The sequence below is a fragment of the Mytilus edulis genome, chromosome 1 (genome assembly GCF_963676685.1).
Source record: "Mytilus edulis chromosome 1, xbMytEdul2.2, whole genome shotgun sequence".
In the NCBI taxonomy this organism is placed as follows: domain Eukaryota; kingdom Metazoa; phylum Mollusca; class Bivalvia; order Mytilida; family Mytilidae; genus Mytilus; species Mytilus edulis.
The window spans coordinates 92623504-92647603 of NC_092344.1; the positions used below are offsets into that span (position 1 = coordinate 92623504).

General features: G+C 31.3%; 2 protein-coding genes across 2 annotated transcripts; both read right to left on the reverse strand.

The window, feature by feature from the left end:
* Window positions 1–1853: 1853 nt before the first annotated feature.
* LOC139495083 (zinc finger and BTB domain-containing protein 18.2-like) lies at window positions 1854–13972 on the reverse strand. The gene is made up of 4 exons (XM_071283237.1): window positions 13912–13972; window positions 6494–6949; window positions 3970–4189; window positions 1854–3104 (listed from the first exon to the last, which is right to left on the reverse strand). Exons 2-4 carry the CDS (start codon window positions 6896–6898, stop codon window positions 2137–2139), a joined length of 1593 nt encoding a protein of 530 aa, XP_071139338.1. The 5' UTR covers window positions 6899–6949; window positions 13912–13972; the 3' UTR covers window positions 1854–2136.
* Window positions 13973–16207: 2235 nt separating this feature from the next.
* Window positions 16208–21917, reverse strand: LOC139495367 (toll-like receptor 13). Its single transcript, XM_071283677.1, has one exon. The coding sequence runs from the start codon at window positions 21887–21889 to the stop codon at window positions 19544–19546; it is 2346 nt and encodes a 781-aa protein (XP_071139778.1). The 5' UTR covers window positions 21890–21917; the 3' UTR covers window positions 16208–19543.
* Window positions 21918–24100: the final 2183 nt, after the last annotated feature.

A 24100-nucleotide genomic window follows, 5' to 3' on the forward strand; every position in this document is an offset into this window, starting at 1 on the left:
TCATATATGATAAATTTTAAACATACTAAAATGGTTTGGGTACTTCAAGCATGTCTACTTCAGTAAAAAATAAAGTTACAGTATTGAAAAGTCATCATTAGCCTAAGCAGAGACATATAATACAATTATATATCTTTTTGGTAAAAGATATTGTACATACATGTATATTCATTGTTTTATAATGATCTTCATATTAATTTTTGATAATAACTGTTATATATTCAAGTAATACTTTTCTTTAACCCTGAATTATAATCTTTTGTTGATTTTTGTGATTTTTGTCAACTTTGAATTGACAGGTAGGAGACCAATTAATGTTTGTTTTTATTGCAATTACCAATTGAGTATAGCTGTAGGGAAACATATATGATAAAAGATGAATCAGACATGAAAATTTATCTAATTAGCACATTAATTAAAAGTTGGACAAATATGTTATTAAATTTTTTTTTTGTATTTGGACAGGACATATAAAATGCAATGATTTTTAGTACTTGCATATTGTTTACAATTTGATTAAACATTTCTATTAAAATTTAACATAGTTTAAACTGGTAACTTTATTTCATCCATATTTAAACTTCCATAAACTGCAACTTGGAATACATATAAATTATGAAAGAGGTCAGAAGAAAAACAAAAAAACTCTTGATTATGAAATATCGTTATTAAATTTAATTCAAAATAATTCAGAGATCATTGGTGATAAAGTTTAATGTATATATATGTAGTGAAATTTGGTGTTTATTTAAATAAATGAAGTTTAATTTAAAGTTATAATTAAACTGTCAACCAAATGAAATACTTTCTCAAAAATGCTATAGTTATATTTAACGTTTATTCATTCACATCATTCAAAAATGTTTTGTTTTTAAATTCATTGTAATCAGATGTAATCACGATTACTTTGTCAATGTAATCATTAATTTAATCAGATACTTTCAGAAATGATGTAATCATTAATTTAATTTAATCGTACAAATGACAAAGTAATTGTAATTTAATCAATTACATTGAAAGTAATCGGACCCATCTCTGCATTAAACACTTACTTTTGTGTTATCCCACTTTTTCATTGGAGTTTGAAATTTAGTTGAACATTCATTAAGTACATGTATGCTAAGATATTAAAAAACATTTTGGTGCAAAATAACAAAAAATAAAAGATGAGTGAAAATCATGAACATGTAGCATCAAAGCATGATGAAGCAATATTTGATTTTATTTCTAAAGCTCGAAACCTATTCTTTCCATTTCAACAGGAAATGAATTAAAACATTAAGTACAAAACTTTAAGATAAGAAAAATTAAAAATGATGTAAAAACTCTTCCCTACAATAATAAGTGTAAATTTCGTGATATCATTCTTAAAAATCATTTTTGAAATATCAATATATATTGTAGTTACATCCTGACATTGTATGACTTATAACTTTGATGAAAGGTTTTGAATAAATTGGAATTTAATTTGGTTTTAAAAAAGCTTCAAAAGAGTTTTATTAGCTAATAGAAAATCTCCTCATTTACGAAATGTAATTGGTTGTTTTTTTAAGTTTCAAGTATCTCCTTCAACTAGTCTATGCTCAATATAAAAGCTCTTATAATCTAACAATGAACAGTGCATCTATAAACATACTTAAGCAACAATTCATATTTACTTAAAACTTTCTTTTGACCCTAAATATACAAGTCTTAAAAGTCTGTTGTTTCCAAAATGTAAAAAAAAATTCAAAAAATTTAAACCTCTAATAAATCTGACAAGAAATGGCATACCTTTTTGCATAAAATAGTTTGAAGTATGACAGAAAAAAATATGTCTGCATCAACTGATAGAATTGTAAATAGCAGAGTTGTTTTTTGGCTAAATTCCTATAAGATAAAATTGAGAATGGGAACGGGTAATTTCTACTTCCTAATAAATTTCCATTAGTTATTCATGAAACATCATTCAGATGTTAGAAAATGTTCTCTAAATAGAAAGTTTCCTATATTGATCAATTTCACTCTTTTGTAAACTTACACAAATACATTGTGTAAGTCATATATGGTGTTGAAAATGATGATAACACTCTTTTGCACATATTAAGAAAGCTTTTCATAAGTACATACAAGTTTTCTAATTAAAAAATAAGATGCTTATTTTGATGATTCTTCTACTTCCTCCAATGCTGATTCTTCTACTTCCTCCAATGCTAATTCTTTTTCTTCTAATGCAGATTCTTCAATTTCTTCCACTTTCTCTTCATCTTTTTTCTCTTCTTCCCCTTTTTCACTAGGTATATCTTGGGATGTATTCATAGAAGATAGAGAAGAATCTGCATCATCTTCTACATTACTGGTCAGATCCACCATTTCAGAGCTAATTTCATCCACATACTCTGTGGACATATTCTCCATCATACTGTCATCCTCCCCGCTATCCAAGATGACTTCCCCGTAACGCACATGAGTTTTCCTGTGTCGATGTAAATTCCAACTTCTTGAGAACCTTTTCCCACATACATTACAGGAAAATCTAAGTATGTGGTTGTACTTGTGGAATTTCAAAGATTGTGCATCTCTGAAATACTTTCCACAAGTGTCACACTGCATTCCTCCTACAAAATCTGGGCTTACCTCCCCAGGTGAAACACGTTGTCGCTTCTTCTGCTGCTGATGATTCAGAAGATTAGAAAAACCATGTATACCCATCATGTGCATTTCTAACAAATGCTTAGCAACAAACATTTGTTTACAAATCTGACATTCAAACATAGCTTCTAATGTTCCTGGAAATAGATCTGAATCCTGCTGACTGGCATCAGCGCTACCCTCTTCACTAGATTGATATTGCTGGTTTTTAGCTGAGGTGCTAGATGAATTGTTTGGCTCGGACATTTCTGCATCATTTGACTTTTCTGTATCTCTCTGAGGTGCCATCATCTGTAAGGTGGGTGGTGGTGGTGGTTGAGAGGGTCTTACAAACATGTATTGTTGGGAATAGTTAACTGATTGACCTGTTAATTTTGGTTGAATGTGTGACATGTCAACAACTGTCTTTGTTAGTTTTATTTTTCCTTCACTATCTTTCTTTCTTCCTTCTCTATAATACTCTCTGTAGTCATCTACAAAATCAAAGTTAAACTAACTATATATAGGAACAAACAAATGATTTGAAGATATTGCTCTGATTAATAATAAGAATAGAATATTTATTATACTTGTATAGATGCATAATATTGATGTGAATTAATTGTCATATTTTGTTCTTTTACTAATTAGATTAAAAAGCAAACTTAAGTTTTCTTGTTCAAGTTCATGATGATGCTCTGTGACTTTCTATTTTTTGTAAGTAGTAATGGTCATTTTATTTTAGAAAATGAATGAAAAAACTTGTATATATGTAACTTCTTTAACTAACACATACATGCATATGTATCACCCTTAATTAATTTGAGAATATGGAAAAGGGGAATGTGTAAAAGAGACAACACCTTGACCAAAGAGCAGAAAATCGCCAAAGGTCACCAGTTGTTTTCAAATTTCAACATAGTGAGAAAACTCCGTACCTTGAAGCGGATTTCAACTCGCCCCTAAACAAAAATGTGGACTTGTTCAGGGAAAATGGATGTCACACTAAACTCTGAATGATATATTTAGTGGTTGCTGATGATAGCAATGCTCAGGTCTGGACCACCCATCACCTGAACCACAAAATAAGTTACACACTATATTTCTGTGATCAGTTAACTGTGGAATAGGAGTCAAAACCATAATTTGATGTATAATTTAAAAAGTTCTCATCATAGTGAACATGTGAACTAAGTTTCATGTTGATGTGGCCACAACTTCATTGTAAACTCTATATTCCTTAAACAAATATTTGTAATGCAGGACAAAGATATGCTGACCAGAAAATATAATGTCCCCTACTATAGTTCATGTAGTCTGGACATGTAGGTTATGTTTAAAAATATATATTCAGTATACCTTGTAGTGCTTCATAAGAGAAATCTTGCACTTCAGTTTTGATATTAACAACATCACTGTCCACTGTCTCTACAGATCCAGAATCTGACAATGGTCTTCCTGAGGTAGATACACTTGGACTAGTTCTTGGACTTGAACGACTAGAACTCTCGACTTTGGAAGGCTCAACAATGCTGTAACGTCCAATCTCGGTGTCAAAATGTGGTTTTCTGTCTTCAATCTGCAAAAATATATGGTCCATTGAAAGTTGTGAATATATATTAATTTTACTGACCTCTGGTTTTTCGTTTATGGCATAATGGAAGGCATATAAAAAAATTTTATTACTTCCTTGTTTTCTGAAAAATCCTTTTACTGAAATGTTTTTTGATTTGAACATTACCATAAATAATCAACCATCTTTTCAGCATTTACATACTGGTTAATATACATAGCTACAGGTATATAATTATTGAAGGGAGAAAGAAACATGTGTATGATGCAAATAACCTACTAAAATTCTTTATAGTCTGACTGTAAGAATTAGATTTCGGATTTAATGCTTCTACATTGTATGTAAAGATGCTAATAATCAAAGACATTATGATATATACCAAATGAATAACAGAACAGCATTCTATTTTCCCCTTGCATATATTATAGCACATACATGTACATTGTTTCTTACATGCATTTGTCCAAGGGTAATACATTGTAATCCATGATATCTCTGCCTATAACAAAATCGGACTATAGCAAACTCGGCCTATACCAAACTCAGACTACTAAAAGAATATAAGTATGATGTTTGATGCTGTTTTCTTTATTGGAATTATCAGTACTTAATTTGAAATTAATAATGATTTACAATAAAGTAAATTTATAATTTATTTTGAACATTTTAGAAGTGAGTAATATAAATCAAGTTACATTTACCAGATACGTATAAAAAGAAAAGTAAGAATGAATGCATTCTTAAATAATGAAAATCTACCACTGATTTGATTTTCAAAATTCGAATATCACAGCCCAGGCCATGTGTAAAGGGGTATGTTCGATAAGGTCCTAAAATGGCCTCCTTTTTTAGCATAAATTTCAAATTCGGATTTATTGACCAATATCACGATAAATTATAGCTAATACATTGACTAGATAGGATATAAGCCATTCTGTTGAAAATTTTACGTTTCTGCGTTTCATTATGACGTCACAAGTTGTACTCATATTGATTTTTCACGAAAAAATCAATGAAAATGGGTAAATTTCCACAGATTATTTGACAGGAAATGTAGAGCGCATATGTCGACAACAAAGATCTTTTAAAATAATGTTTGTGAAGACATTTAACATGTCTTATTTGAATATTAAGCTTGTCGACGCCTGCGCTCTATGTTTCCTGGTCCTTTATTTGGTTGAAATCCAGCTGATTTTGTAAAATTTCACCAAAATCCCTTATCTTGACCTTTTTGGGATGTAAAAATCAACGTGTTAGAATTAAACTTCGACAAAAACAGCTCTGTTTAACTTTCTCACATGTCTTTAAGGCAACTTAAAACAATTATTGTCTTGTAACCATGAACTTTATAATTGGGGCCAAATATGGCACTTACCGAACTTACTCCTTTCCAACAATCTATGGCTTCCATGAATTATTTCTTAATTTCTATATATTTTTTTCAAAAATATTTATCATATCATCAATGGTTATCAATAATTATATAGATTTTACTATTCGATCATCATACAAATGTAACTTCTCAGCTGAATTTCTGCTACATTTCTCCTATCTGTATTTCTATGTATGAGTCGATGGGCATGAATCTATGAACTTTTAGAGTATAATATAACATCGCAGAATTCACCACAGCTATAGAAATGTTTCAGCTGTTGGGAAAGTTTGGATGTCTGTTTATCACATCTATAAACCATTGATAATAATTATCTCGTAAATTTGTATATTTGTTTAATTTATATAAAGTTTTTTTTTTAAAGTCAGAAAAAAACCCGTTAACATGCCAATTTATTAATGGTAGTCCGAGTTTGTTCAATAGATTTCTGCATATCAATAATGGTAGGTGGAGTTTGTGATAGTCTGACTTTGTTACAGTCCGATTCTGTGATAGGTCGATTCTGTTTTAGTCCGAGTTATCCAGCAGCAATACATTGTACGTCCAATATATTTTCTTATTGTGTTTTAAACTTTTTTTTTAAATATTTAGGTGTGACATTTTAAATTGAATGTGAAAGAGTTCTTAGAAATGTATATACAAATACTAGTCTTGATACATGTAAGTCCCTACAAGTAAATGAAAGCACAAGTTTTACGCTGAGCTCATTTCAACATTTTTTTATGCTTACTTTATTACATTCTCCTGCTACATAAATATTGCATTGTGCATGTCACCACCAACAATCTGGAAACAAAGGAACATTAAAACTTAACCCTTGCCAAATCTTTTTTCCTTAAACTGTACTGATTCCACTTTAAAAAAAAATAAAATCATCCATAAAAATTACAAGGTTCTTTAATAGCACGTTTTCTTACCTCAGAAGCAAAAGACTGCTGTGCATTTAAAAAGGTTAAGCACAACTTCTCTACCTCTTTCACCTGAAGAGTATTGGCAAGAGAGAATATCTGTTCTGCAGAATCAGAATCAACAGTTATTACTCCATTGTAGAAAAAATCTACGATTGATTTTACTATTCGATCATCATAACTTCTCAGCTGAATTTCTGCTACATTTCTCCTATCTGTATTTCGGTGAATACAGTGGTAAAAATAAGGGCTAAATGCTGCTAAAATGAGTCGATGGGCATGAATCTGTGAACTTTTGGAGTATAATATAACATCACAGAATTCGCCACAGCTATAGAAATGTTTCAGCTGTTGGGAAAGTTTGGATGTCTGTTTATCACATCTATAAACCATTGATAACGGAGCTGAATTCATCTTCTTTCGATCTTCTGTAATGATGAAACACTGCTACATCATCTGTGGTTCCTGCAAAAATCAAGAAAAGATTTAATGATACATATTATATATACTTCTCTCAACTAGAGAACCACAACATACATTTAAGAATGACCTGTGAAGTTCCTATGATGAATGGTGATGTTCCTTTAGTACCGCCTTATGGTGTTTATAAACCCAACTTGTTGGCTATGCTGGTGACTGTAGTCATGTTTTGTATTTTATTGAGTGTATTCTATGTATTACTAGTAAATTATTAAGTCAGGGATTTTGTTACCACAGATTATTTAAAACCTTTACTAACTTCCATCATAGATACAAAAATTTGGTCTGCAAGTTTGGCTGTACCTGTAGAAAACTTATTTAGAAATGGAATAACACATCCTAAATGTTACAGTGATGTTGTAAACCAAATCTGGAAATTAAGATATGATCTGGGTAAACTTTACAATGCTTTAAATAAACTTATTCTAAAAGGTTACCTATTCAATATTGTAATCAAATCTTTGAATAGTGTTCTTATTGGTATGAAAATTGATTTTGTTATCGGTAAATAAAAACCCTACTTAATATTACACATTAAACATTTTTTACATAATAATTATTATTTGTTTCCGGTAAATTAAAAATTGCATGTACAAACATTGACACTCCACATTTTAGACATGTTAAGGCACTGTGAATAACTTGAATCTATGAATAAAGATGTTTAACTGATTCATCTCAGATGAAGTGCACATCAATAAATACACACATTTTATTTTAACCAACTCAATAATTTTACAATTTTATTAGTTTTTTAGAAACAAAAGGGCATTGGGACAAGGGTTTATGAAGTTTTACATATATGTACATGATTTTTTAGCCACATGTAGAATGGTAAATACAGTTAATTCATAGCAATTTCCTCTTTTCTATATGTTTCATGTGTACAGCTAGTCAAGCCCTGGCCTCAGTGACTCATTTTTTTTTTTTTTGGTTGTTGTTGTCACTGAGTCCAGCTCGCCCTCCATTACCTTCAATGGTGCAAGCTCCCGGGTAGATTACCCGGGGACGATAGAGACAATGCCAGAGCGCTCAAGTACGAAAATTGTATCACAAATGGTAAAACTTGATAAAATAAACAAGTTGCATACCTGAAATGCTTGTACACTATATGGAAACTCATCTTAACAGAAGGAAATCCCTTGCAGTCAGAGCTGTGGACATCTTGTTTACATCAGTAACGCTATATTACGGAACGTGACGTTTCTACGTTATAACGTTAGACGAAACGAATTCAATGTATCGATACAGATTTTCAACGTTTAAACTCGTCTAATCAACTATTTTGCACCTCAAACTATTTAAACGCGGACCTTAGGGCACTGAATGCTGCTGGTAAATTATGACACTTTAAATCATGTTTATATATGTGTACCTTCTGTTGTTCAGATGAAGTTTACTGATTGTGTTTTTTTCTTCAGTTCCCGGCAAGTGACAGAAAGTTCAAACCAAATTAATCAGTTTTAATTTTTCCGTATATCATGATTCCTTTCAATAAATGACAGGACAATTATTATAATAAATTTCTTCATTAATTTATCATCACACTTTTATTTTTTTAACAATTTTTATATCCCGAAATTCCATGAAAAATGCCGAATATTTAATTTGGGGTTGCCGTACGGCCAACAGGCGGCTCTGTCTATTTCCTTGCGATAACATATATCAACCTTTTTGAATGTGAATTAATTGTTACTTATGACAAAATGAAGAACAACTTTAATACTGACGATTTTCATTTTCTCTCATTTTTTTTTTAAGTTCTTGTTAATACTTCAACGCGGTAAGTCTTTTTTTTTCTTAAGCAGCGAATGATAAGTCTGAAATTGTTTTTCACTTAAAGTCTTTTATATATAAGTGTATTCAATTTAACATTGTAATTTAATGCAATTTAATACATTTTTCCTTCTTTCAAATTAAAGAAACAAATACTTGCTATTAACATATGGACCGTTAATGCAGCAAGTTCTTAAATTATGAAATCATTAGAAAATAAAAATTCTTTTTGTTTTGGTAACTATGTGACATTTTTAACAGTTAATTTCCCTAGATGCAGAGTGCCGACAGATTTGTTGCAAAACGTAACGGTTATTTGACATTGATTGCTTTATCGTTTTCCCCGGAATATTCTGCTCATTGTTGATGACCTTCAAAAATATCATTTTTAAATATTCTATTGATACCTAAGCATCTGCAAGATTTATCTATTAATATATATATACATATACATGTATATATCTTCTTATGCATTACGGACTGAGTTTTAACACTTTATTTTTTATTCTTGCAATAACTTTTCATTTATTTTCTTGCAAAAACTTCTCATTTATAATGCACGCCGTATCCCTATGAAATTCTGTTTTGGAAGTAGGAATTTAATTTATAGAAACTCAGGTTGATGTATGAAAATCCGGGAATTGTAACCCTATTAATGCAATTTCGTTAATCCCATCCGTTTGAATATGATCACAAAAAACATCGATAGAAAAATAGAAAAAACGAAATTTATTGGACTGAAAGAATACGGATTGAATTAGGAAAAAGCAAAACACAAGCAGACGTTGAAACTCATGATCATACAAAAATTAGTTTGTTAGCCATGGAATGAGAAAAAAAAATGGTTATTGTTTGAATAACTTTCCCTGTATTCCAAGTAAAAACAGTCTCTGAAATTCATTGTTCTGTACAGAAGAAATCCGATATAGAACCGATATGGTTTCTGGATTTTTTTTAGTGTTGGTGTTTCTTTGTGTGAATAAATGGAGATATGGGATAAACAATAAGATAGCAATGGCTATGCAATTAACGACATCAAAACCATAGACATTTTTCAGTTTCCTAGTTCATATTTGTTGAAGTCGTTAAACTTCTAATTGAACTTCTGGAGAAAAATCAAACCATAATGAAATCAGGAGATGTGGTATAGTTGACAATGAAACAATTTTCCACCAAAGACCAACTGACGTACATGATAGCTTGCTAAAATTGGTACATTTGATAACACCAGTTTACCATTTCACTACACTGCATATTCACTGATACAAATATTGTCACCACATTCCTAATAAAATAGCACCATCATATTGTTTTAACCGTTCGGCAATCCAATTTGCACTGGGTATACATAGGTTTCATATATATACGGCTTATCTATTAGGACGACAGTCTTTTAAATTGTATACCTGCTTGTATGCTTGTACTAAAGCTGCGTATATCGTCAGTTTTTTTTTTTTTTTTTAAATGACAGGTTGCTGGATTATGATACATGATATAAAATAACACGCAGAATACAGACTCAGGCTTACGTGTCGTACATGCACGATTTCAAACTGGATTTTTTGCGCGGAGTGTTTTACTTATATAGAGGGTGCATATGTAAGCGTAATTTCATTCCACCGTGTATTTATTCCGGGTATCTGTTTTTCACTAGAGAATATTGGAAGTAAAAGTGTCACGAGCGTCGATCTTGGTATCGTTGTTTTGTTTATATTGACCGGTTTATTGTTTACATATTATACATTTATGGGTTGAAATAATTTTCAGGGAATTAGTTTAATAGTCCTTCATTACTGAGTAAAAATATAATTATAATTATAATTTTTTCGTCAATAGACAAGTTATAAAATTGATCGTTATGTTTTACTGCTTCATTATACAATATATTTCGAAGGTCTGCATATAAAGGACATAAAGTAACTATATGTTTCTCATCTTCAATTTCGTTTTTACACATAAAACAACATCTTTCATTTAATGGCTTTTTCTCATATCGTCCTGTTTCTATTTTAAGTGGCGCAACGCCACATCTAAATTTTGCATAAGCACTTCTAAATTTAATAGATATATTTTGTTTTAAATATAACTCTGTACAATATTGTGATTTATATTGCTTATAAGTACGAAGCTTGTTACCATTACTCTGTGACAAAATTTTCGTTTGCATTCTGCAATATATTATTAAATAAAACATTTTCAATTTGTAGAACAATTTTCTTTATGCAGCACACTATCAATACTAGTATACAAATCAAAGTTACAATCTTTAAGTTTTTTTCATGACTCTATTACACCAGTTTTTCTTATTATTTACAGCATTTTGATGTGACCATTTGAAAACTTTATAATTTAGTCTGTCATTGGTCATGGCACTACATCTTGCCCAATGCCTAAATACACATGTCCATTGTTTTACACTAGCATGACTAGGAGGTCTCCAGCCCATGTCCCCGTTAATTTCATCACCTATAAAAAAAAACATGATAGCTCTGTTCTGGACAGCATTGATACAAGAAAAAGAACGAGTGCCCCAAATGTATGCACCGTAGCTTATTACTGACCAGACCAGAGTATCAAATAACGTTTAAAAGTACTAACCACAATGTTCTTTACATTTAACAATTAATAAACTTAGAGCTCGACTGGCAGACCTTGCTACAGCTTTAGCCATAATATTATGATAAGTGGTGGATATTTGGAACTGGATCCGGATTAACCAACCTTTTAAATTCTGTTGATGGATAAAAAGCAATATGTGAATTTGTCGCAAAAATTGACGTTTTCCTATAAAATTACAAGACCAAAAATAGTGACCCAAGTTTTTATGCATACAATGACTTATACTGATGTAACTCGATTCAAAATACAAGTGTGCCAAAAAGTTTAGAAAATCGGGAGATATGGCATTCGGTATCGTGTTACGAGTTTAAACGTTGAAAATCTTTATCGATACATTGAATTCGTTTCGTCTAACGTTATAGCGTAGAACCGTCACCAGGGTTGGCAAAAACCCGGGTTTTATGAGTATTGCCCAGCCCAGTGGGAAATACTGGGAAAACCCGGGTTTTACTGGGTTTTACTGGGTTTTACTGGGTTTTACTGGGTAATACTGGGCAATACTGGGTAATATACGTTTCTGGCTTGAATTTCAAAGAAAATTCAGTAATCAAACACAAATGCAATACATTTAAGATATATGTAAACCTATTTTTATTTATAAATAAGTTTACTTTTTTGAGAGTCTTATGATACATACATGTACAATTTAGTACAAGTGTATACATCTGAGAAAGAATTATTCTAACAACTCTGATAAAAAAATATTTTTTTCAAATATATAACTAGTATAAAGAATTTAAGGATTACATGTACATGTAAGAAAAATTACTTTGAAATAATTTATATATGTACAAAACTAATTAATAAGTAATTATTCAGATTAGAACACAGATATATTTATATAACAATAATCAGTCTTTTCATTTCTATAAGAGTTAATGACAAGACCCTGTAGGGTGTTTATTTAGCAATCATGATTGTGTATACATGTATAGCAATTTACTTTACAATTCACTTAAACACTGCAATAAAGTGTTAAGATTATTGAAACAATGCTTGGAAATTAATGAGGAATCCTAAATTGTGCAAATATTGTATTTTGCCTACATAAAATTTATGTGGAGAAGAGAATGAAATTGAATTTTTGATGACTCTCAATGGTTATCTGTATAAAATGTATATACTTAGCTACAATACTATGAAACTACAACAAGTCTTTACTATTTTGTGTTGAAATAAGCTTAAAAAATCATATTGCCCAGTATTACCCAGTATTCTCCGTTTCAGGGAGTATTGCCCAGCCCGGGAAAACCCGGGTTTTCCCGCCCAGTAAAACCCGGGCGGGTAATACTTTGCCAACCCTGACCGTCACGTTCCGTAATATAGCGTTATTGATGTAAACAAGATGTCCACAGCTCCGACTGCAAGGGATTTCCTTCTGTTAAGATGAGTTTCCATATAGTGTACAAGCATTTCAGGTATGCAACTTGTTTATTTTATCAAGTTTTACCATTTGTGATACAATTTTCGTACTTGAGCGCTCTGGCATTGTCTCTATCGTCCCCGGGTAATCTACCCGGGAGCTTGCACCATTGAAGGTAATGGAGGGCGAGCTGGACTCAGTGACAACAAAAAAAAATTTAAAAAAAATGAGTCACTGAGGCCAGGGCTGGACTAGTGTACAGCCTATTATAAAATACAATACGTACATGTACATGTATGAAAATTTTGTACTTTTGGTGACATAATTAAAAGCTACATGTACATTGTAGTTCAAGTTAACTTCAAGTCTAATTCAATTTTGACATCACAAAAAAAGTGAACAACCCAACAATAATGCAAAATGGAACATTTACATGTACATGTTTGAAGCCATATGTCACAGAATGTGAAATACTGACAAGGTCTAAAGGTGTCATTTAAAGAATAAAATGTGTATTAAAACATGTAAAACAATTGTTATTGCATGATAAATATTCCTTCATTGATGAACTACATGTATTCCTCATATGGCCGATTGTTCCCAAGGTGTTGTTTCTATACTGTAGACCAAATTCTTCTGTCTCTATAATGCATTATCGAGCACAAACAAATTGTATGCAAATCTCTGGTTTTGAATGGACATTGCTTTCTGTCTCTATATATATTGCCAAAAAAAAAAACCATAAAAAATAGTTTATAGCAAAATCATTACAAAAGCAAATGGAAAATAAGAAATATATGCATTATAGGGACATCAACACAGCAGTGAAAGGATATAGTTTCTTAGAGTGCAAAACTTCGAGTCATACACATACATATGTTAGATCAAGTATTCTTGAATACACTGTATATGCATTCACTTTAAAGTCAACAATTTGCAGTAAATGCTGCTTAATTATGATGAATAACAATAGTATAAGCAAATACTGATGACTGCCATACTGGACATAACAATAAGTGTTTCATTTTGTTTGCAACTTCTCAACTTGCAGTAACAACATTATTTTGGAGCAATGTGCATAAGTCTACCAGTTATTTCAAAGAATATTATCGACATTAGTTTATTACAATAGTTTTCTTAGGGGCATATTTAAAAAAAAAAAAGAGAACTATAAAATTTCTGTTCTCACCCAACAGCTGTTTGTTTCCGGTTAGAGTTGTCGCCCCTTCCCTTGTTTGGAAAAGAAAAAAATGTCCGATGGTCCCGATATCATACGAATTTAACATAAGAAAATCAGATTATTTTTTCAAAGAACTAGCTACTAAATGCTTAATAGAAATTATCAGCTGTACGATATATAGATTCTTTGAAAATATTTCTTTTAATGAGAAAAAACAATTCATTTGAATCACCATAGAAATTACAGACTTTTGAAAAGTTGTTATACATTCACGACTGATTCTTTATATATATAGCTGCTATACTTTAAAAAAAAAAAATTATTTATGCTATTTGGCTATAACAGAGATATATAATATAATTCTGAATGCTACAAAGTGTGTCAGTATTCATGTTTTTCAGATTGCTTGCCCCCCCCCCCCCCCCAACTTGAAAAAAATGATGGGCGCATGCTGAGCGATGATTGACCCTGGAGGTGCTCACGATATCAATGATGATTCGCTTTCGTTTTATTTGCAACCTTTTTTATTTTATTCAGTACCATTTATGCCGACTTTATTTTTTTGTGTTTTACTTCAAACTAGTTCCGGCAATCTGGCCCACTGCACTTCATTTTGAAACAGTAGGAATTTAGCAGAGGAAATTTTGAATCCAAGCTGACAAGTTATTGTCGACAAAAGCTCCTAAAACATTCTGATGAAAACTTCCATTAATATAACTTTACCGTGTCTCTTTTGGAATTTGAATAACACATTTTGATTTGTAGTTAAAATGTAACTGTCCAAACATGATTTTGAAGGGAAGGCATACTAAGACCTTCGTGTCGGTAACACAGTGAGAGAACAATAAAAATTCACTTTGAATAAAAACTTTCTTGTCCGAGGCAATACTTCAAGACCTCAGTTCTTTAATTTGAAAATAAGAATCATAACTCATGTTTTCAAAATATGAAAATGTGTAACTCCCGCAGGTATATAAATTATTCTTACTTGAAAGTGTTTAGTTAAACTTTACACAATAAAGTTGATTTTATAATACTTTTTAGTTGTGTTGCTGCCACGTCAGGTCTGTATTTTTGTTATTTCCAACTTTGTATTGATCTGCCCTTTTCTACTGGTTTTTTATATAGTGTGTTAATATGTTGCACTATTGCACCACTGTCCTGGGACAACTGTAGGGGTTGGGGTAGGTGCACCCGCTCACATATTTAACAATGCCACATTCTGTATGTGCCAGCCCTAAGTCAGGAGCATGCAACTTTGTGGTTGTCGTTTGTTTCTGTTGATCATATTTGTACTTCGTTCATTTGTTTTTACATAAAGCAGATTGTTTGTTTTCTCTTTTAAATTGTTTTACATTTGTCATTCCGGGGTCTTTTATAGCTGACTATGCGGTATGCGTTTTTTTATTGTTGAAGGCCGCACAATGAGCTATAGTTGTTAACTGTTATGTCATTTGGTCTCTGGTGGAGAGTGGTCCTATTATCAATAGTCACATCTTCTTATTTTTATATTGGATAATTCGTGAAAAAAAACCAACATCGTAAAAAAGTACTCACAATTTCCCATTGCTCATCTTCATACAAAGTAACAAATTCAATATGAAAAAATGTTTTATTAAAAGGCAATATATAGTCTTCAACGATTGACTGAAAAATAAAAACCAGAACACTGGGTATACTCGTATGATGAGTAACAATACCACTAAATTAATCAAATACAACTTAAATTTCAATATTATGAATGAACTTAAGACGGAAACCGTCTAAAATTTAACTAAAATTCTAAAATTGTGAAGATTTCAGTAATTTAGCATGACTTAATGATGTTCGTACCCGATATATTTGCATTGTATTGCCAAGAACTGCCCATATTTGTGTAGCAGAAGCATTACCTTCCAATAAATAGATAAAAGATTACATTTTCACAATTTTGTAAAACTGTTATATTTTGGGACCGAAAAGGGGTCTTACTGAACCTACTCCTTTAAGGGCACATTGCATGCCATAACTTGGTTGTAGATGATTGAAATAGTGTTTAAACGGTTTGCTCTCTGCAAGCTTCAAAACAAATCATTAGTTTTAAGTTATGTCTTCAATTCCGAATCCTGCACCATCTTCGTTAAAAGAATGTGATGACATAGATAAGGCGTGGCTTGATAAAAACAATTAAAAACGGTTTGAATCATTAGCTCAAAACCTATATGTAACGCAAATTATGAAAAACACACATATGCACTTTAAGGGCTATGGTTCCGCAGCTAATCGGTACTAAACAGAAAACAACAAACAAAAACAACCAAAAAGTACAAATTTATATTATAAAAGAGTACTTGCAGTTATTGAAACATATTGAGGTATATTATCATATACAATATTTTAACAGACAATTCTTTAAAAGACGTTGCACAATATAAATATGGTCACTTTGATCTTCCTCCGACCGGCAGCAAATCCCTTGTCAAAGTTTGACTGGGCGGGATGTATAAGTACGCAACAAAGACCAGCAAAAAGGGACGTTAAATCTAATGCTTCGTGTAGAGACAGTTTCACGCTCTCTGAACGTTAATAACACAAGCGACCACGTTTTGCCGGTCCGTAGGCGCATGTTGGAAGGCAACAATTATGAATTATGTCCTTATCCAATATTCCCTCAGTTTCCAGTGGCAGTCCAATTTTTTCAAATATTCACCCTGGATATATATATATTTTTACTCATTGGTGATTTGTACTCATCCTAGAAATTCAAAAAATGTTTGCCAGTAGCAAATACGACGACATTAGTGAGCGCATCGAACGAGTTATACAAGGCTTCATCTTGTGTTGAGCAGCTTATATTTTACAATATGAATATGATGAAAATCTGAAAATCGATTTATTTGATTGTATTAATACGATAAATTTGTGAATTATTACGGGGCGCCGAATGGGACTCTTGTGGTTTTGTACTCGAAATTCAATTTTGTACGGAAAAAGTGACTTTTGTTCAACAAAAATGAGTTCAGTTTAACAAAATTTGTATCATACTACAAATTTAAAATTTTGTCATACAAAATTATCTATCAGCGGACAAAAGTCACTTTTGTCATGACAAAATTCATTTTTGTTACACAGACTTGAGTTTTGTTACCTAATTTGAAAATTGGGCGACAAAAGTCAATTTTGTATTCAAATTAGTTTAGTTTGGATTCTGTGACCTAATTTGCATACAAAATCGACTTTTGTTACACAAAATTGACTTTTGTGAGACAAAATTGACTTTTGTGAGACAAAAGTGACTTTTGTGAGACAAAATTGACTTTTGTGAGACAAAATTGACTTTTGTGAGACAAAATTGACTTTTGTGAAACAAAATTCACTTTTGTCCCAACAAAATTGACTTTTGTCTCAACAAAATTGACAAAATTGACTTTTGTCTCAACAAAATTGACAAAATTGAATTTTGTCTCGACAAAATTGACAAAATTGAATTTTGTCTCAACAAAATTGATTTTTGTCTCACGAAAGTCAATTTTGTCTCATAAAAGTCAATTTTGTTCTTACAAAATTGAATTTTGTCGTCACAAAAATGAATTTTGTCGTCACAAAATTGACTTTTGTCTCAACAAAATTGACAAAATTGACTTTTGTCTCAACAAAATTGACAAAATTGATTTTTGTCTCAACAAAATTGACAAAATTGACAAAATTAATTTTTGTCTCAACAAAATTGACAAAATTGACTTTTGTCTCAACAAAATTAACAAAATTGACTTTTGTCTCAACAAAATTGACCAAATCAAATTTTGTCTCACAAAAGTTAATTTTGTCTCACAAAAGTTAATTTTGTCTCACAAAAGTCAATTTTGTCTCACAAAAGTCAATTTTGTCTCACTAAAGTAAATTTTGTCTCACAAAATTGAATCTTATCTCACACAATTGACTTTTGTGATTTAATTTCAATATCAGGTAACAAAAGTCAATTTTGTATGCAAATATGATTATATTTGCATACCTTTTAGACAAAATTGACTTTTGTCATGACAAATATGAATTTTGTCTACAAAAATGAATTTTGTCATGACAAAAATGAATTTTGTCTACACAAATGAATTTTGTCATCACAAAATTGAAGTTCTCATAAAACAAGTCTGTAGCACATAGTTTTGTAAGACAAAAATGATTTTGTTATGACAGAATTGAATTTTGTACAAAACCACAAGAGTCCCATTCGGCGCCCTGTAATTATTGCATGATAAAAACTTTTTATCGTCACAAAGCAGTGATATATGAAATTTATAAAGAGCTGATCGAGCGTGTGATACTGACAGTGTAAACACAGACAAAAATTAAGACGTTATCAGCAGACTGAGAAAAACAAAACCTTGTGTAATGATAACACAGAAGTATCGAAGGGTCGTAGGATCATATGTGTAAATAACTGGATGTCTTACATTATAAATGTTAAGTAACTGTTGAACTGGTAATCATAATGTCGATGTTAGTACAGATGGAGACAATATTCAAAGAACTTACTACATTGTTATGTTGATTGCCTTTAAGACTGTTTATTCAAAAATAAGCATAATACCTTTGCATGAATCAAGTTGTCTTTCCCCTTATCCCAAACATACATATTTGCCTCTGTTTTTAAAATCTACAACAGTCACGAATAGTATCAACATAAAAAACAGGGAGTGTGTTCTTATGACAAAAATTCGGGAAAATAAATCTGACAAAACATCATAGAAAGATAAAAAAAAATAAATGTCGCAGTGTGCTTGTTGACCTGAAAGATAACATCCTATGACAAGAGTATTTCGTTTCTATTCAGTAATTAGTTCTTTACAGAATACAACATATTACGTTTCTATTTCGTAGTCAGATGTCTAAAAGTCCACTTAACAAAAAAACCTTAGTTCTAATATCAAATTGTCAGATATGTAACGGTACAAATAAACTCATCATAGATACCAGGACTAAATTTAATATATACGCCAGCCGCGCGTTTCGTCTACAAAAGACTCATCAGTGACGCTCGAATCCAAAAAAGTTTAAAAGGCCAAATAAAGTACGAAGTTGAAGAGGACCAAAATTTCTAAACGTTTTGCCAAATACAGCTAAATACAATGTAAACCTAAGGTATAACCTTTACATTTTTTACAATAAAACACAGCCATGGGCTTCCCTAACAAACACAGAGGATGGGAATTGTGTACAGGATAATATATGAATATAGGAAGATGTGGTATGAGTGCCAATGAGACAACTGTCCATTCAAATAACAATTAATAAAAGTAACCTTTATAGGTCAAGGTACGGTCTTCAACACAGAGCCTTGGCTCATATCGAACAGCAAGCTATAAAGGGCCCAAAAAGTTCGTAAAGTAAAACCATTTAAACGTGAAAACCAACGATCTAATAAGACCACAAAACGGCACCTGAAAAAGTTAGGACTGTAGCTAAGGTAAAATGTGAATATCATTATTAATTAAGATTTAAATACAAACCATTGTCCAATTGTAAATTATGAAAATATTAAGGATAATAAACCCCAATTTTATAAAGCATAATATATAGCCTAAATTAAGTAGGTATACCACTATTATTTGATGAATGATAGCGTTAGTTTTCTTCTGATTAAAAAAAAAACCGGAATATTGAATTATTCAAAAGCAGTTTGTGAGTCTGAAAGATTACCTTTTAGTAAAGTAATATTCGTTTCTAAGTTGTGAACTTTGTTTTGCAGAAAAGTAATATCATGCTTTACTGACTTTTCAAGAGAGTCTATACGCCCTCGAATTTCAATGATCATACATCGAAGTTCATTTTGTTCAAATTTGTCAGTTTTATTACTTTTCTTTTCCTCTTTCTTATTCCTTGCATGACTCGGTGGGTTTTCAGTCTCGCCTCTGCCCAAACTGTTTCTATTGGTATTGTCATTTTTTTCTTGAAAGCAATCTAGTATTCGCACATAGAATTCCTCCTTGTTGTGCTCTGACCAAACTGCATACGTGGTAAATTTGATCAGCATTTTTAATGTGTTTTCCATTAGAGATGTATTAATGTCTTCTAGTTTAATACTGATCAAAGAATCTGGACCATATTCCAAAAATCTTTCATTGGCCAAACGAACCTCATACTTGCACCATGGACTCTCTACAAAACTATTTGAGAGGATAAGAACTATTTTTCTACTGTTATCCATATTTTCTACAATATTGTCTACAATAGGTCTTCCATATTGAAAGTCTCTATCATGAATACATAATCTATATCCGTGCTGATTTTCAAGAAATGGTAAAAGATTATTTAACAACCAGTACTTATCTGGTTCGCTATAAATAACAAAACCATCAAATACACGTGGTTGACTTGTCTTTTTACGACTTTTCCAAGAACGGCGTGACCTCGAAATATGAATTAAATATCGAATGCGATATCTGGACTTATATGCAATAACGGCAAAGGTAAATCCGAATAGAACAGTAATTATAACTGTAAAGACTATAGTTTCCAATTGTTGTTTGCATTTAACATCGGCGACCGACTTGCCAGCCATGTTTCTCGGACCTGTACAGATATATGCCCCAGGATAATTTTTGATCGTCACATTATTTGATACTAGTTCTTCAAAAAACGAAAGACTATCACAAGTACAGAATATGCTATTGTTTGACATGTCTAAAGATTTCAAAGAAAAAACTGAAGACGGGACTTTAATTTTACCGTCTAGAAAAATTCTATTGTTGCTGAAGTTGATTTCTTTAAGATACTTAGGATATCTAAAATGACTCCAATTTAAATAGTTTATTTTGTTGTTGCTTAGATCTAGAGTTTCTAAATATGGAAGCATGTGAAATATATTATAAGGCATACTTTTCCATCCTACATTTTGTAATGTCAACTTTGTTAAATTTGACAACGGTTTGAAGAGTATTTTAGATGCCATCGGACTAAACGGCAGATTGGAATATGACAGGTCAAGACTTCTTAGCCGATGAAGTCCCTTAAAGATTTCTAGATCTGTGGGAACTATTCTGAACGATAGATTCTGTAACATTAGATGCTCGATAGATGCAGTCAAGATTTTTGACTGTGAACGAGGTTTAATAATTTGGTAATATCTGAAAATACTAGACAGCTCAAGAGTATGCAATTGATAGAAACTTTGGAGTTCAATCTCGTGAAAGGAGTTTTTTGTAATAAACAATTCACGCAAGTCTGCCATACATTTCAATACATTTGGTGGTATTTCTTTTAACATGTTATTGGTAGCTGAAAAACTTATTAAATTGGGAACAGATGTTTTATTAAAATCAGTGGAGTTATCGCCATCAAGACAAAAATTTGGGAAAGTAACTAAGTTGTTGAAGTCTGCGTGAATGATTTCGACTTTCGTTTGACATTTGAATGTGATATTTCTTAATTCATTCCCGGTTATATTCAAAGTTTTCAAAGTCGGAAAATTCACCCAATCGCAACTATCGATGTACATTAGATTATTAAAGGCTATAGACAGTGTTTGTATTCGTTTTTTATCAAGATAACGAAATAGTTCATTCATTTTCGTTTCTGTAATGTTCATGTGATTTAGTATCAATGAACCATTCTCCACAAAACGCAAATTACTGAAGGCAATGTCTAAATCTACTGGAATTACATTATAACTCAGATCCAGATAGGCGAGAGAGGTAAATTCTCTAAAAGTATTCCTTGAGATGTACCGTATGTCATTCCCAGCAAGAATAAGATGCGTTATCTTACTTCTTGTCATATTATGAAAAGTCTTTTCAGTCACGTTATTCAAGGTATTGCTTGTAAATGTAAGCATTTTAATATTTTTCGGAACCATCGGAATGAAATCAAGTTTGTCGCCATGATTCGAACAAATCATTTGATGATGGTCGCATGAACATATTAATTTAGAATATTCAGAATAACAATTTCTAAAATCTGTAGCGATCACATCTAACAGCAAAAGCAACGAACAGCACCAAAATATTATCATTTTTACATTAAGTAGATGTCTGTTTTAGCCTGAAAAAAATAAATAAACACATATTTAGAAAAGAACATTATTTACTTGAATGTTAATGGAAAGTAAAATAAAAAACAAAAAACAAAAAAACCCGAACTTCGAGGAAAATTCTAAACGGAAAATCCCTTATCAAATAACAAAATAGAAATTTCCAAAGATAAGTTAACTTGCAGAAGATAACGCCACTAAACCACAATGAGACAGAAAAATTCGATATGGACCAGGCACTAATAACTCAAGTTATATACATTAGAACGATTTTCAATGAAACAACCCAGATATAATATGTACATATAGTGTAAAATACTGAATGTATTAAACCTCATAGTATTTAAAGTGCTTGTTTTTCATATGTTAAGAATTTTCCTTCGTCATTGTAGATAATTAACTCTTTGTGTAAAGTTTGTTTAGGTTGTGTATTTTCAATCACATCATACTGTATCTTCTATTCGTATAATCAAGGTAAGTTTTAACAATTAATCCTTTCTTGAAATTAACTGGTACAATTATATATGTATACATTGATTAACAAAACAAACCAAAATTCTGTTAAAGGCTTCAGTGATTTACAAACGAAATACTCTACTATTTTTAAACTGGTGTCAACCTATGCTGAAATGTTCTATAGTTTTGATCAATAAGTTTTTAATCACTCGGATCAAGGACATATAGAGCAAGAGCCTGTCAATTATGCAAAACCTTGTGATTAAACTTGGTCCTTGTGATTTTTTTCATTAGATCTAAGTACGAATTGAAATCCTATTTACCCAAAAAATAACATAAAAAAAATTAAATAATGCCCTATCAAGAGTTTACTTTTTTTTTCCATGTTTCATACCATTACATTTATACTATCTGAAATCACTGCAAAAAAATAAATGTAAGCAATAACAACACTACCCCCCCCTTTTTCATTAAATTTCCGATATCTTGATGTTAATTTTTTATCTTCCTTTTTCATAAAATCTTTCTTAATATTTGTTTTTCTCGAATATTTTAAACCATATCCGAAAAAAGAAACAAAAGTAGAGTAGAAATAAGCCTGTACATGTAAAATTAGTTTGAAAACTTATGATAGTTGAATGATATTCGATACATTATTATATGGTCATTAAATGAAGCTGCCAGTCTCCTGAATTATATTCTGGTCTTACCTTAAATGAGATACGAGTAATATTATAAAAACCGAGCACTTGCCTTAATTGATTCCTCCCGTTTAAATGTTTATCTACTTCCTGATTATACATAATATTTAAATCAATTTCAAATCTAGTTCAGTAAATGGTTAGCTTTTCGTTTAAATGGAGAAGAGAGCTGGTTTCACTTTTTTAACATAGTCGCACGTTTTTAAAAAAATCATTAAATCGTTTATACGTTGAAATCTTACGAAGCACATCTGCATACCATAAATGAGTCTCCATTACAAATGTCACGGTGGGTATGGTTGTCCTGCGAGAGAACGTTCTGTGCTGGTGATTCGGTCCTGACGGGTGCTGGTGATCAATGAAAAAATGTAAACAAAGACGAAAATGATGATTTTTGACGTTTTCACTCATAAAAAATGGAAGAAAACAGTTGAGATTTTTCAATTTTGTTTCTTATGGGTTCATATGTAAACCATTAAAAAGTTGACTCTTTAAACTGTTTCAGTAAGCGTAACACAAAAATGCGCATTTTCAGAAAATCTAGCACTGAAAAAATAAAACAAAAATGCTCATAGAGTCCGCTTTCTACACCGCAATCCACACGACAAAACTATTTTGTGAAAAAACATTGCAATTTATTAAAATTTAGCATTTTCTCAATTTATTCATGTCCTGATACTGTGCTGGTGGGTCCTGTCATTGTGCTGGTGGGTCCTGATACGGTGCTGGTGATTTCGGATAAGAAGTTGGTCATATTTGAAACAAATGTTACAAAATCAATAACATTGGGCAGATTATTGTTGTCCATAGGATCTATGACTCCTAGTTTAGCTCTTGTGCATCCATTTGACTGTTTAATGTGTGTTTTCAAATGATTGTAACTTGTATTACATAGTTACATAAAAGGGCAACATCTGTCGTCCAATATCAGATAACAATATATAGTATCAAAAATAAGAATAGTTTTATTAAGATATTAAATGCCCCTTACATTGATGCTTCAACAATGATCAAAGTCCATGCCGCATAGACATGT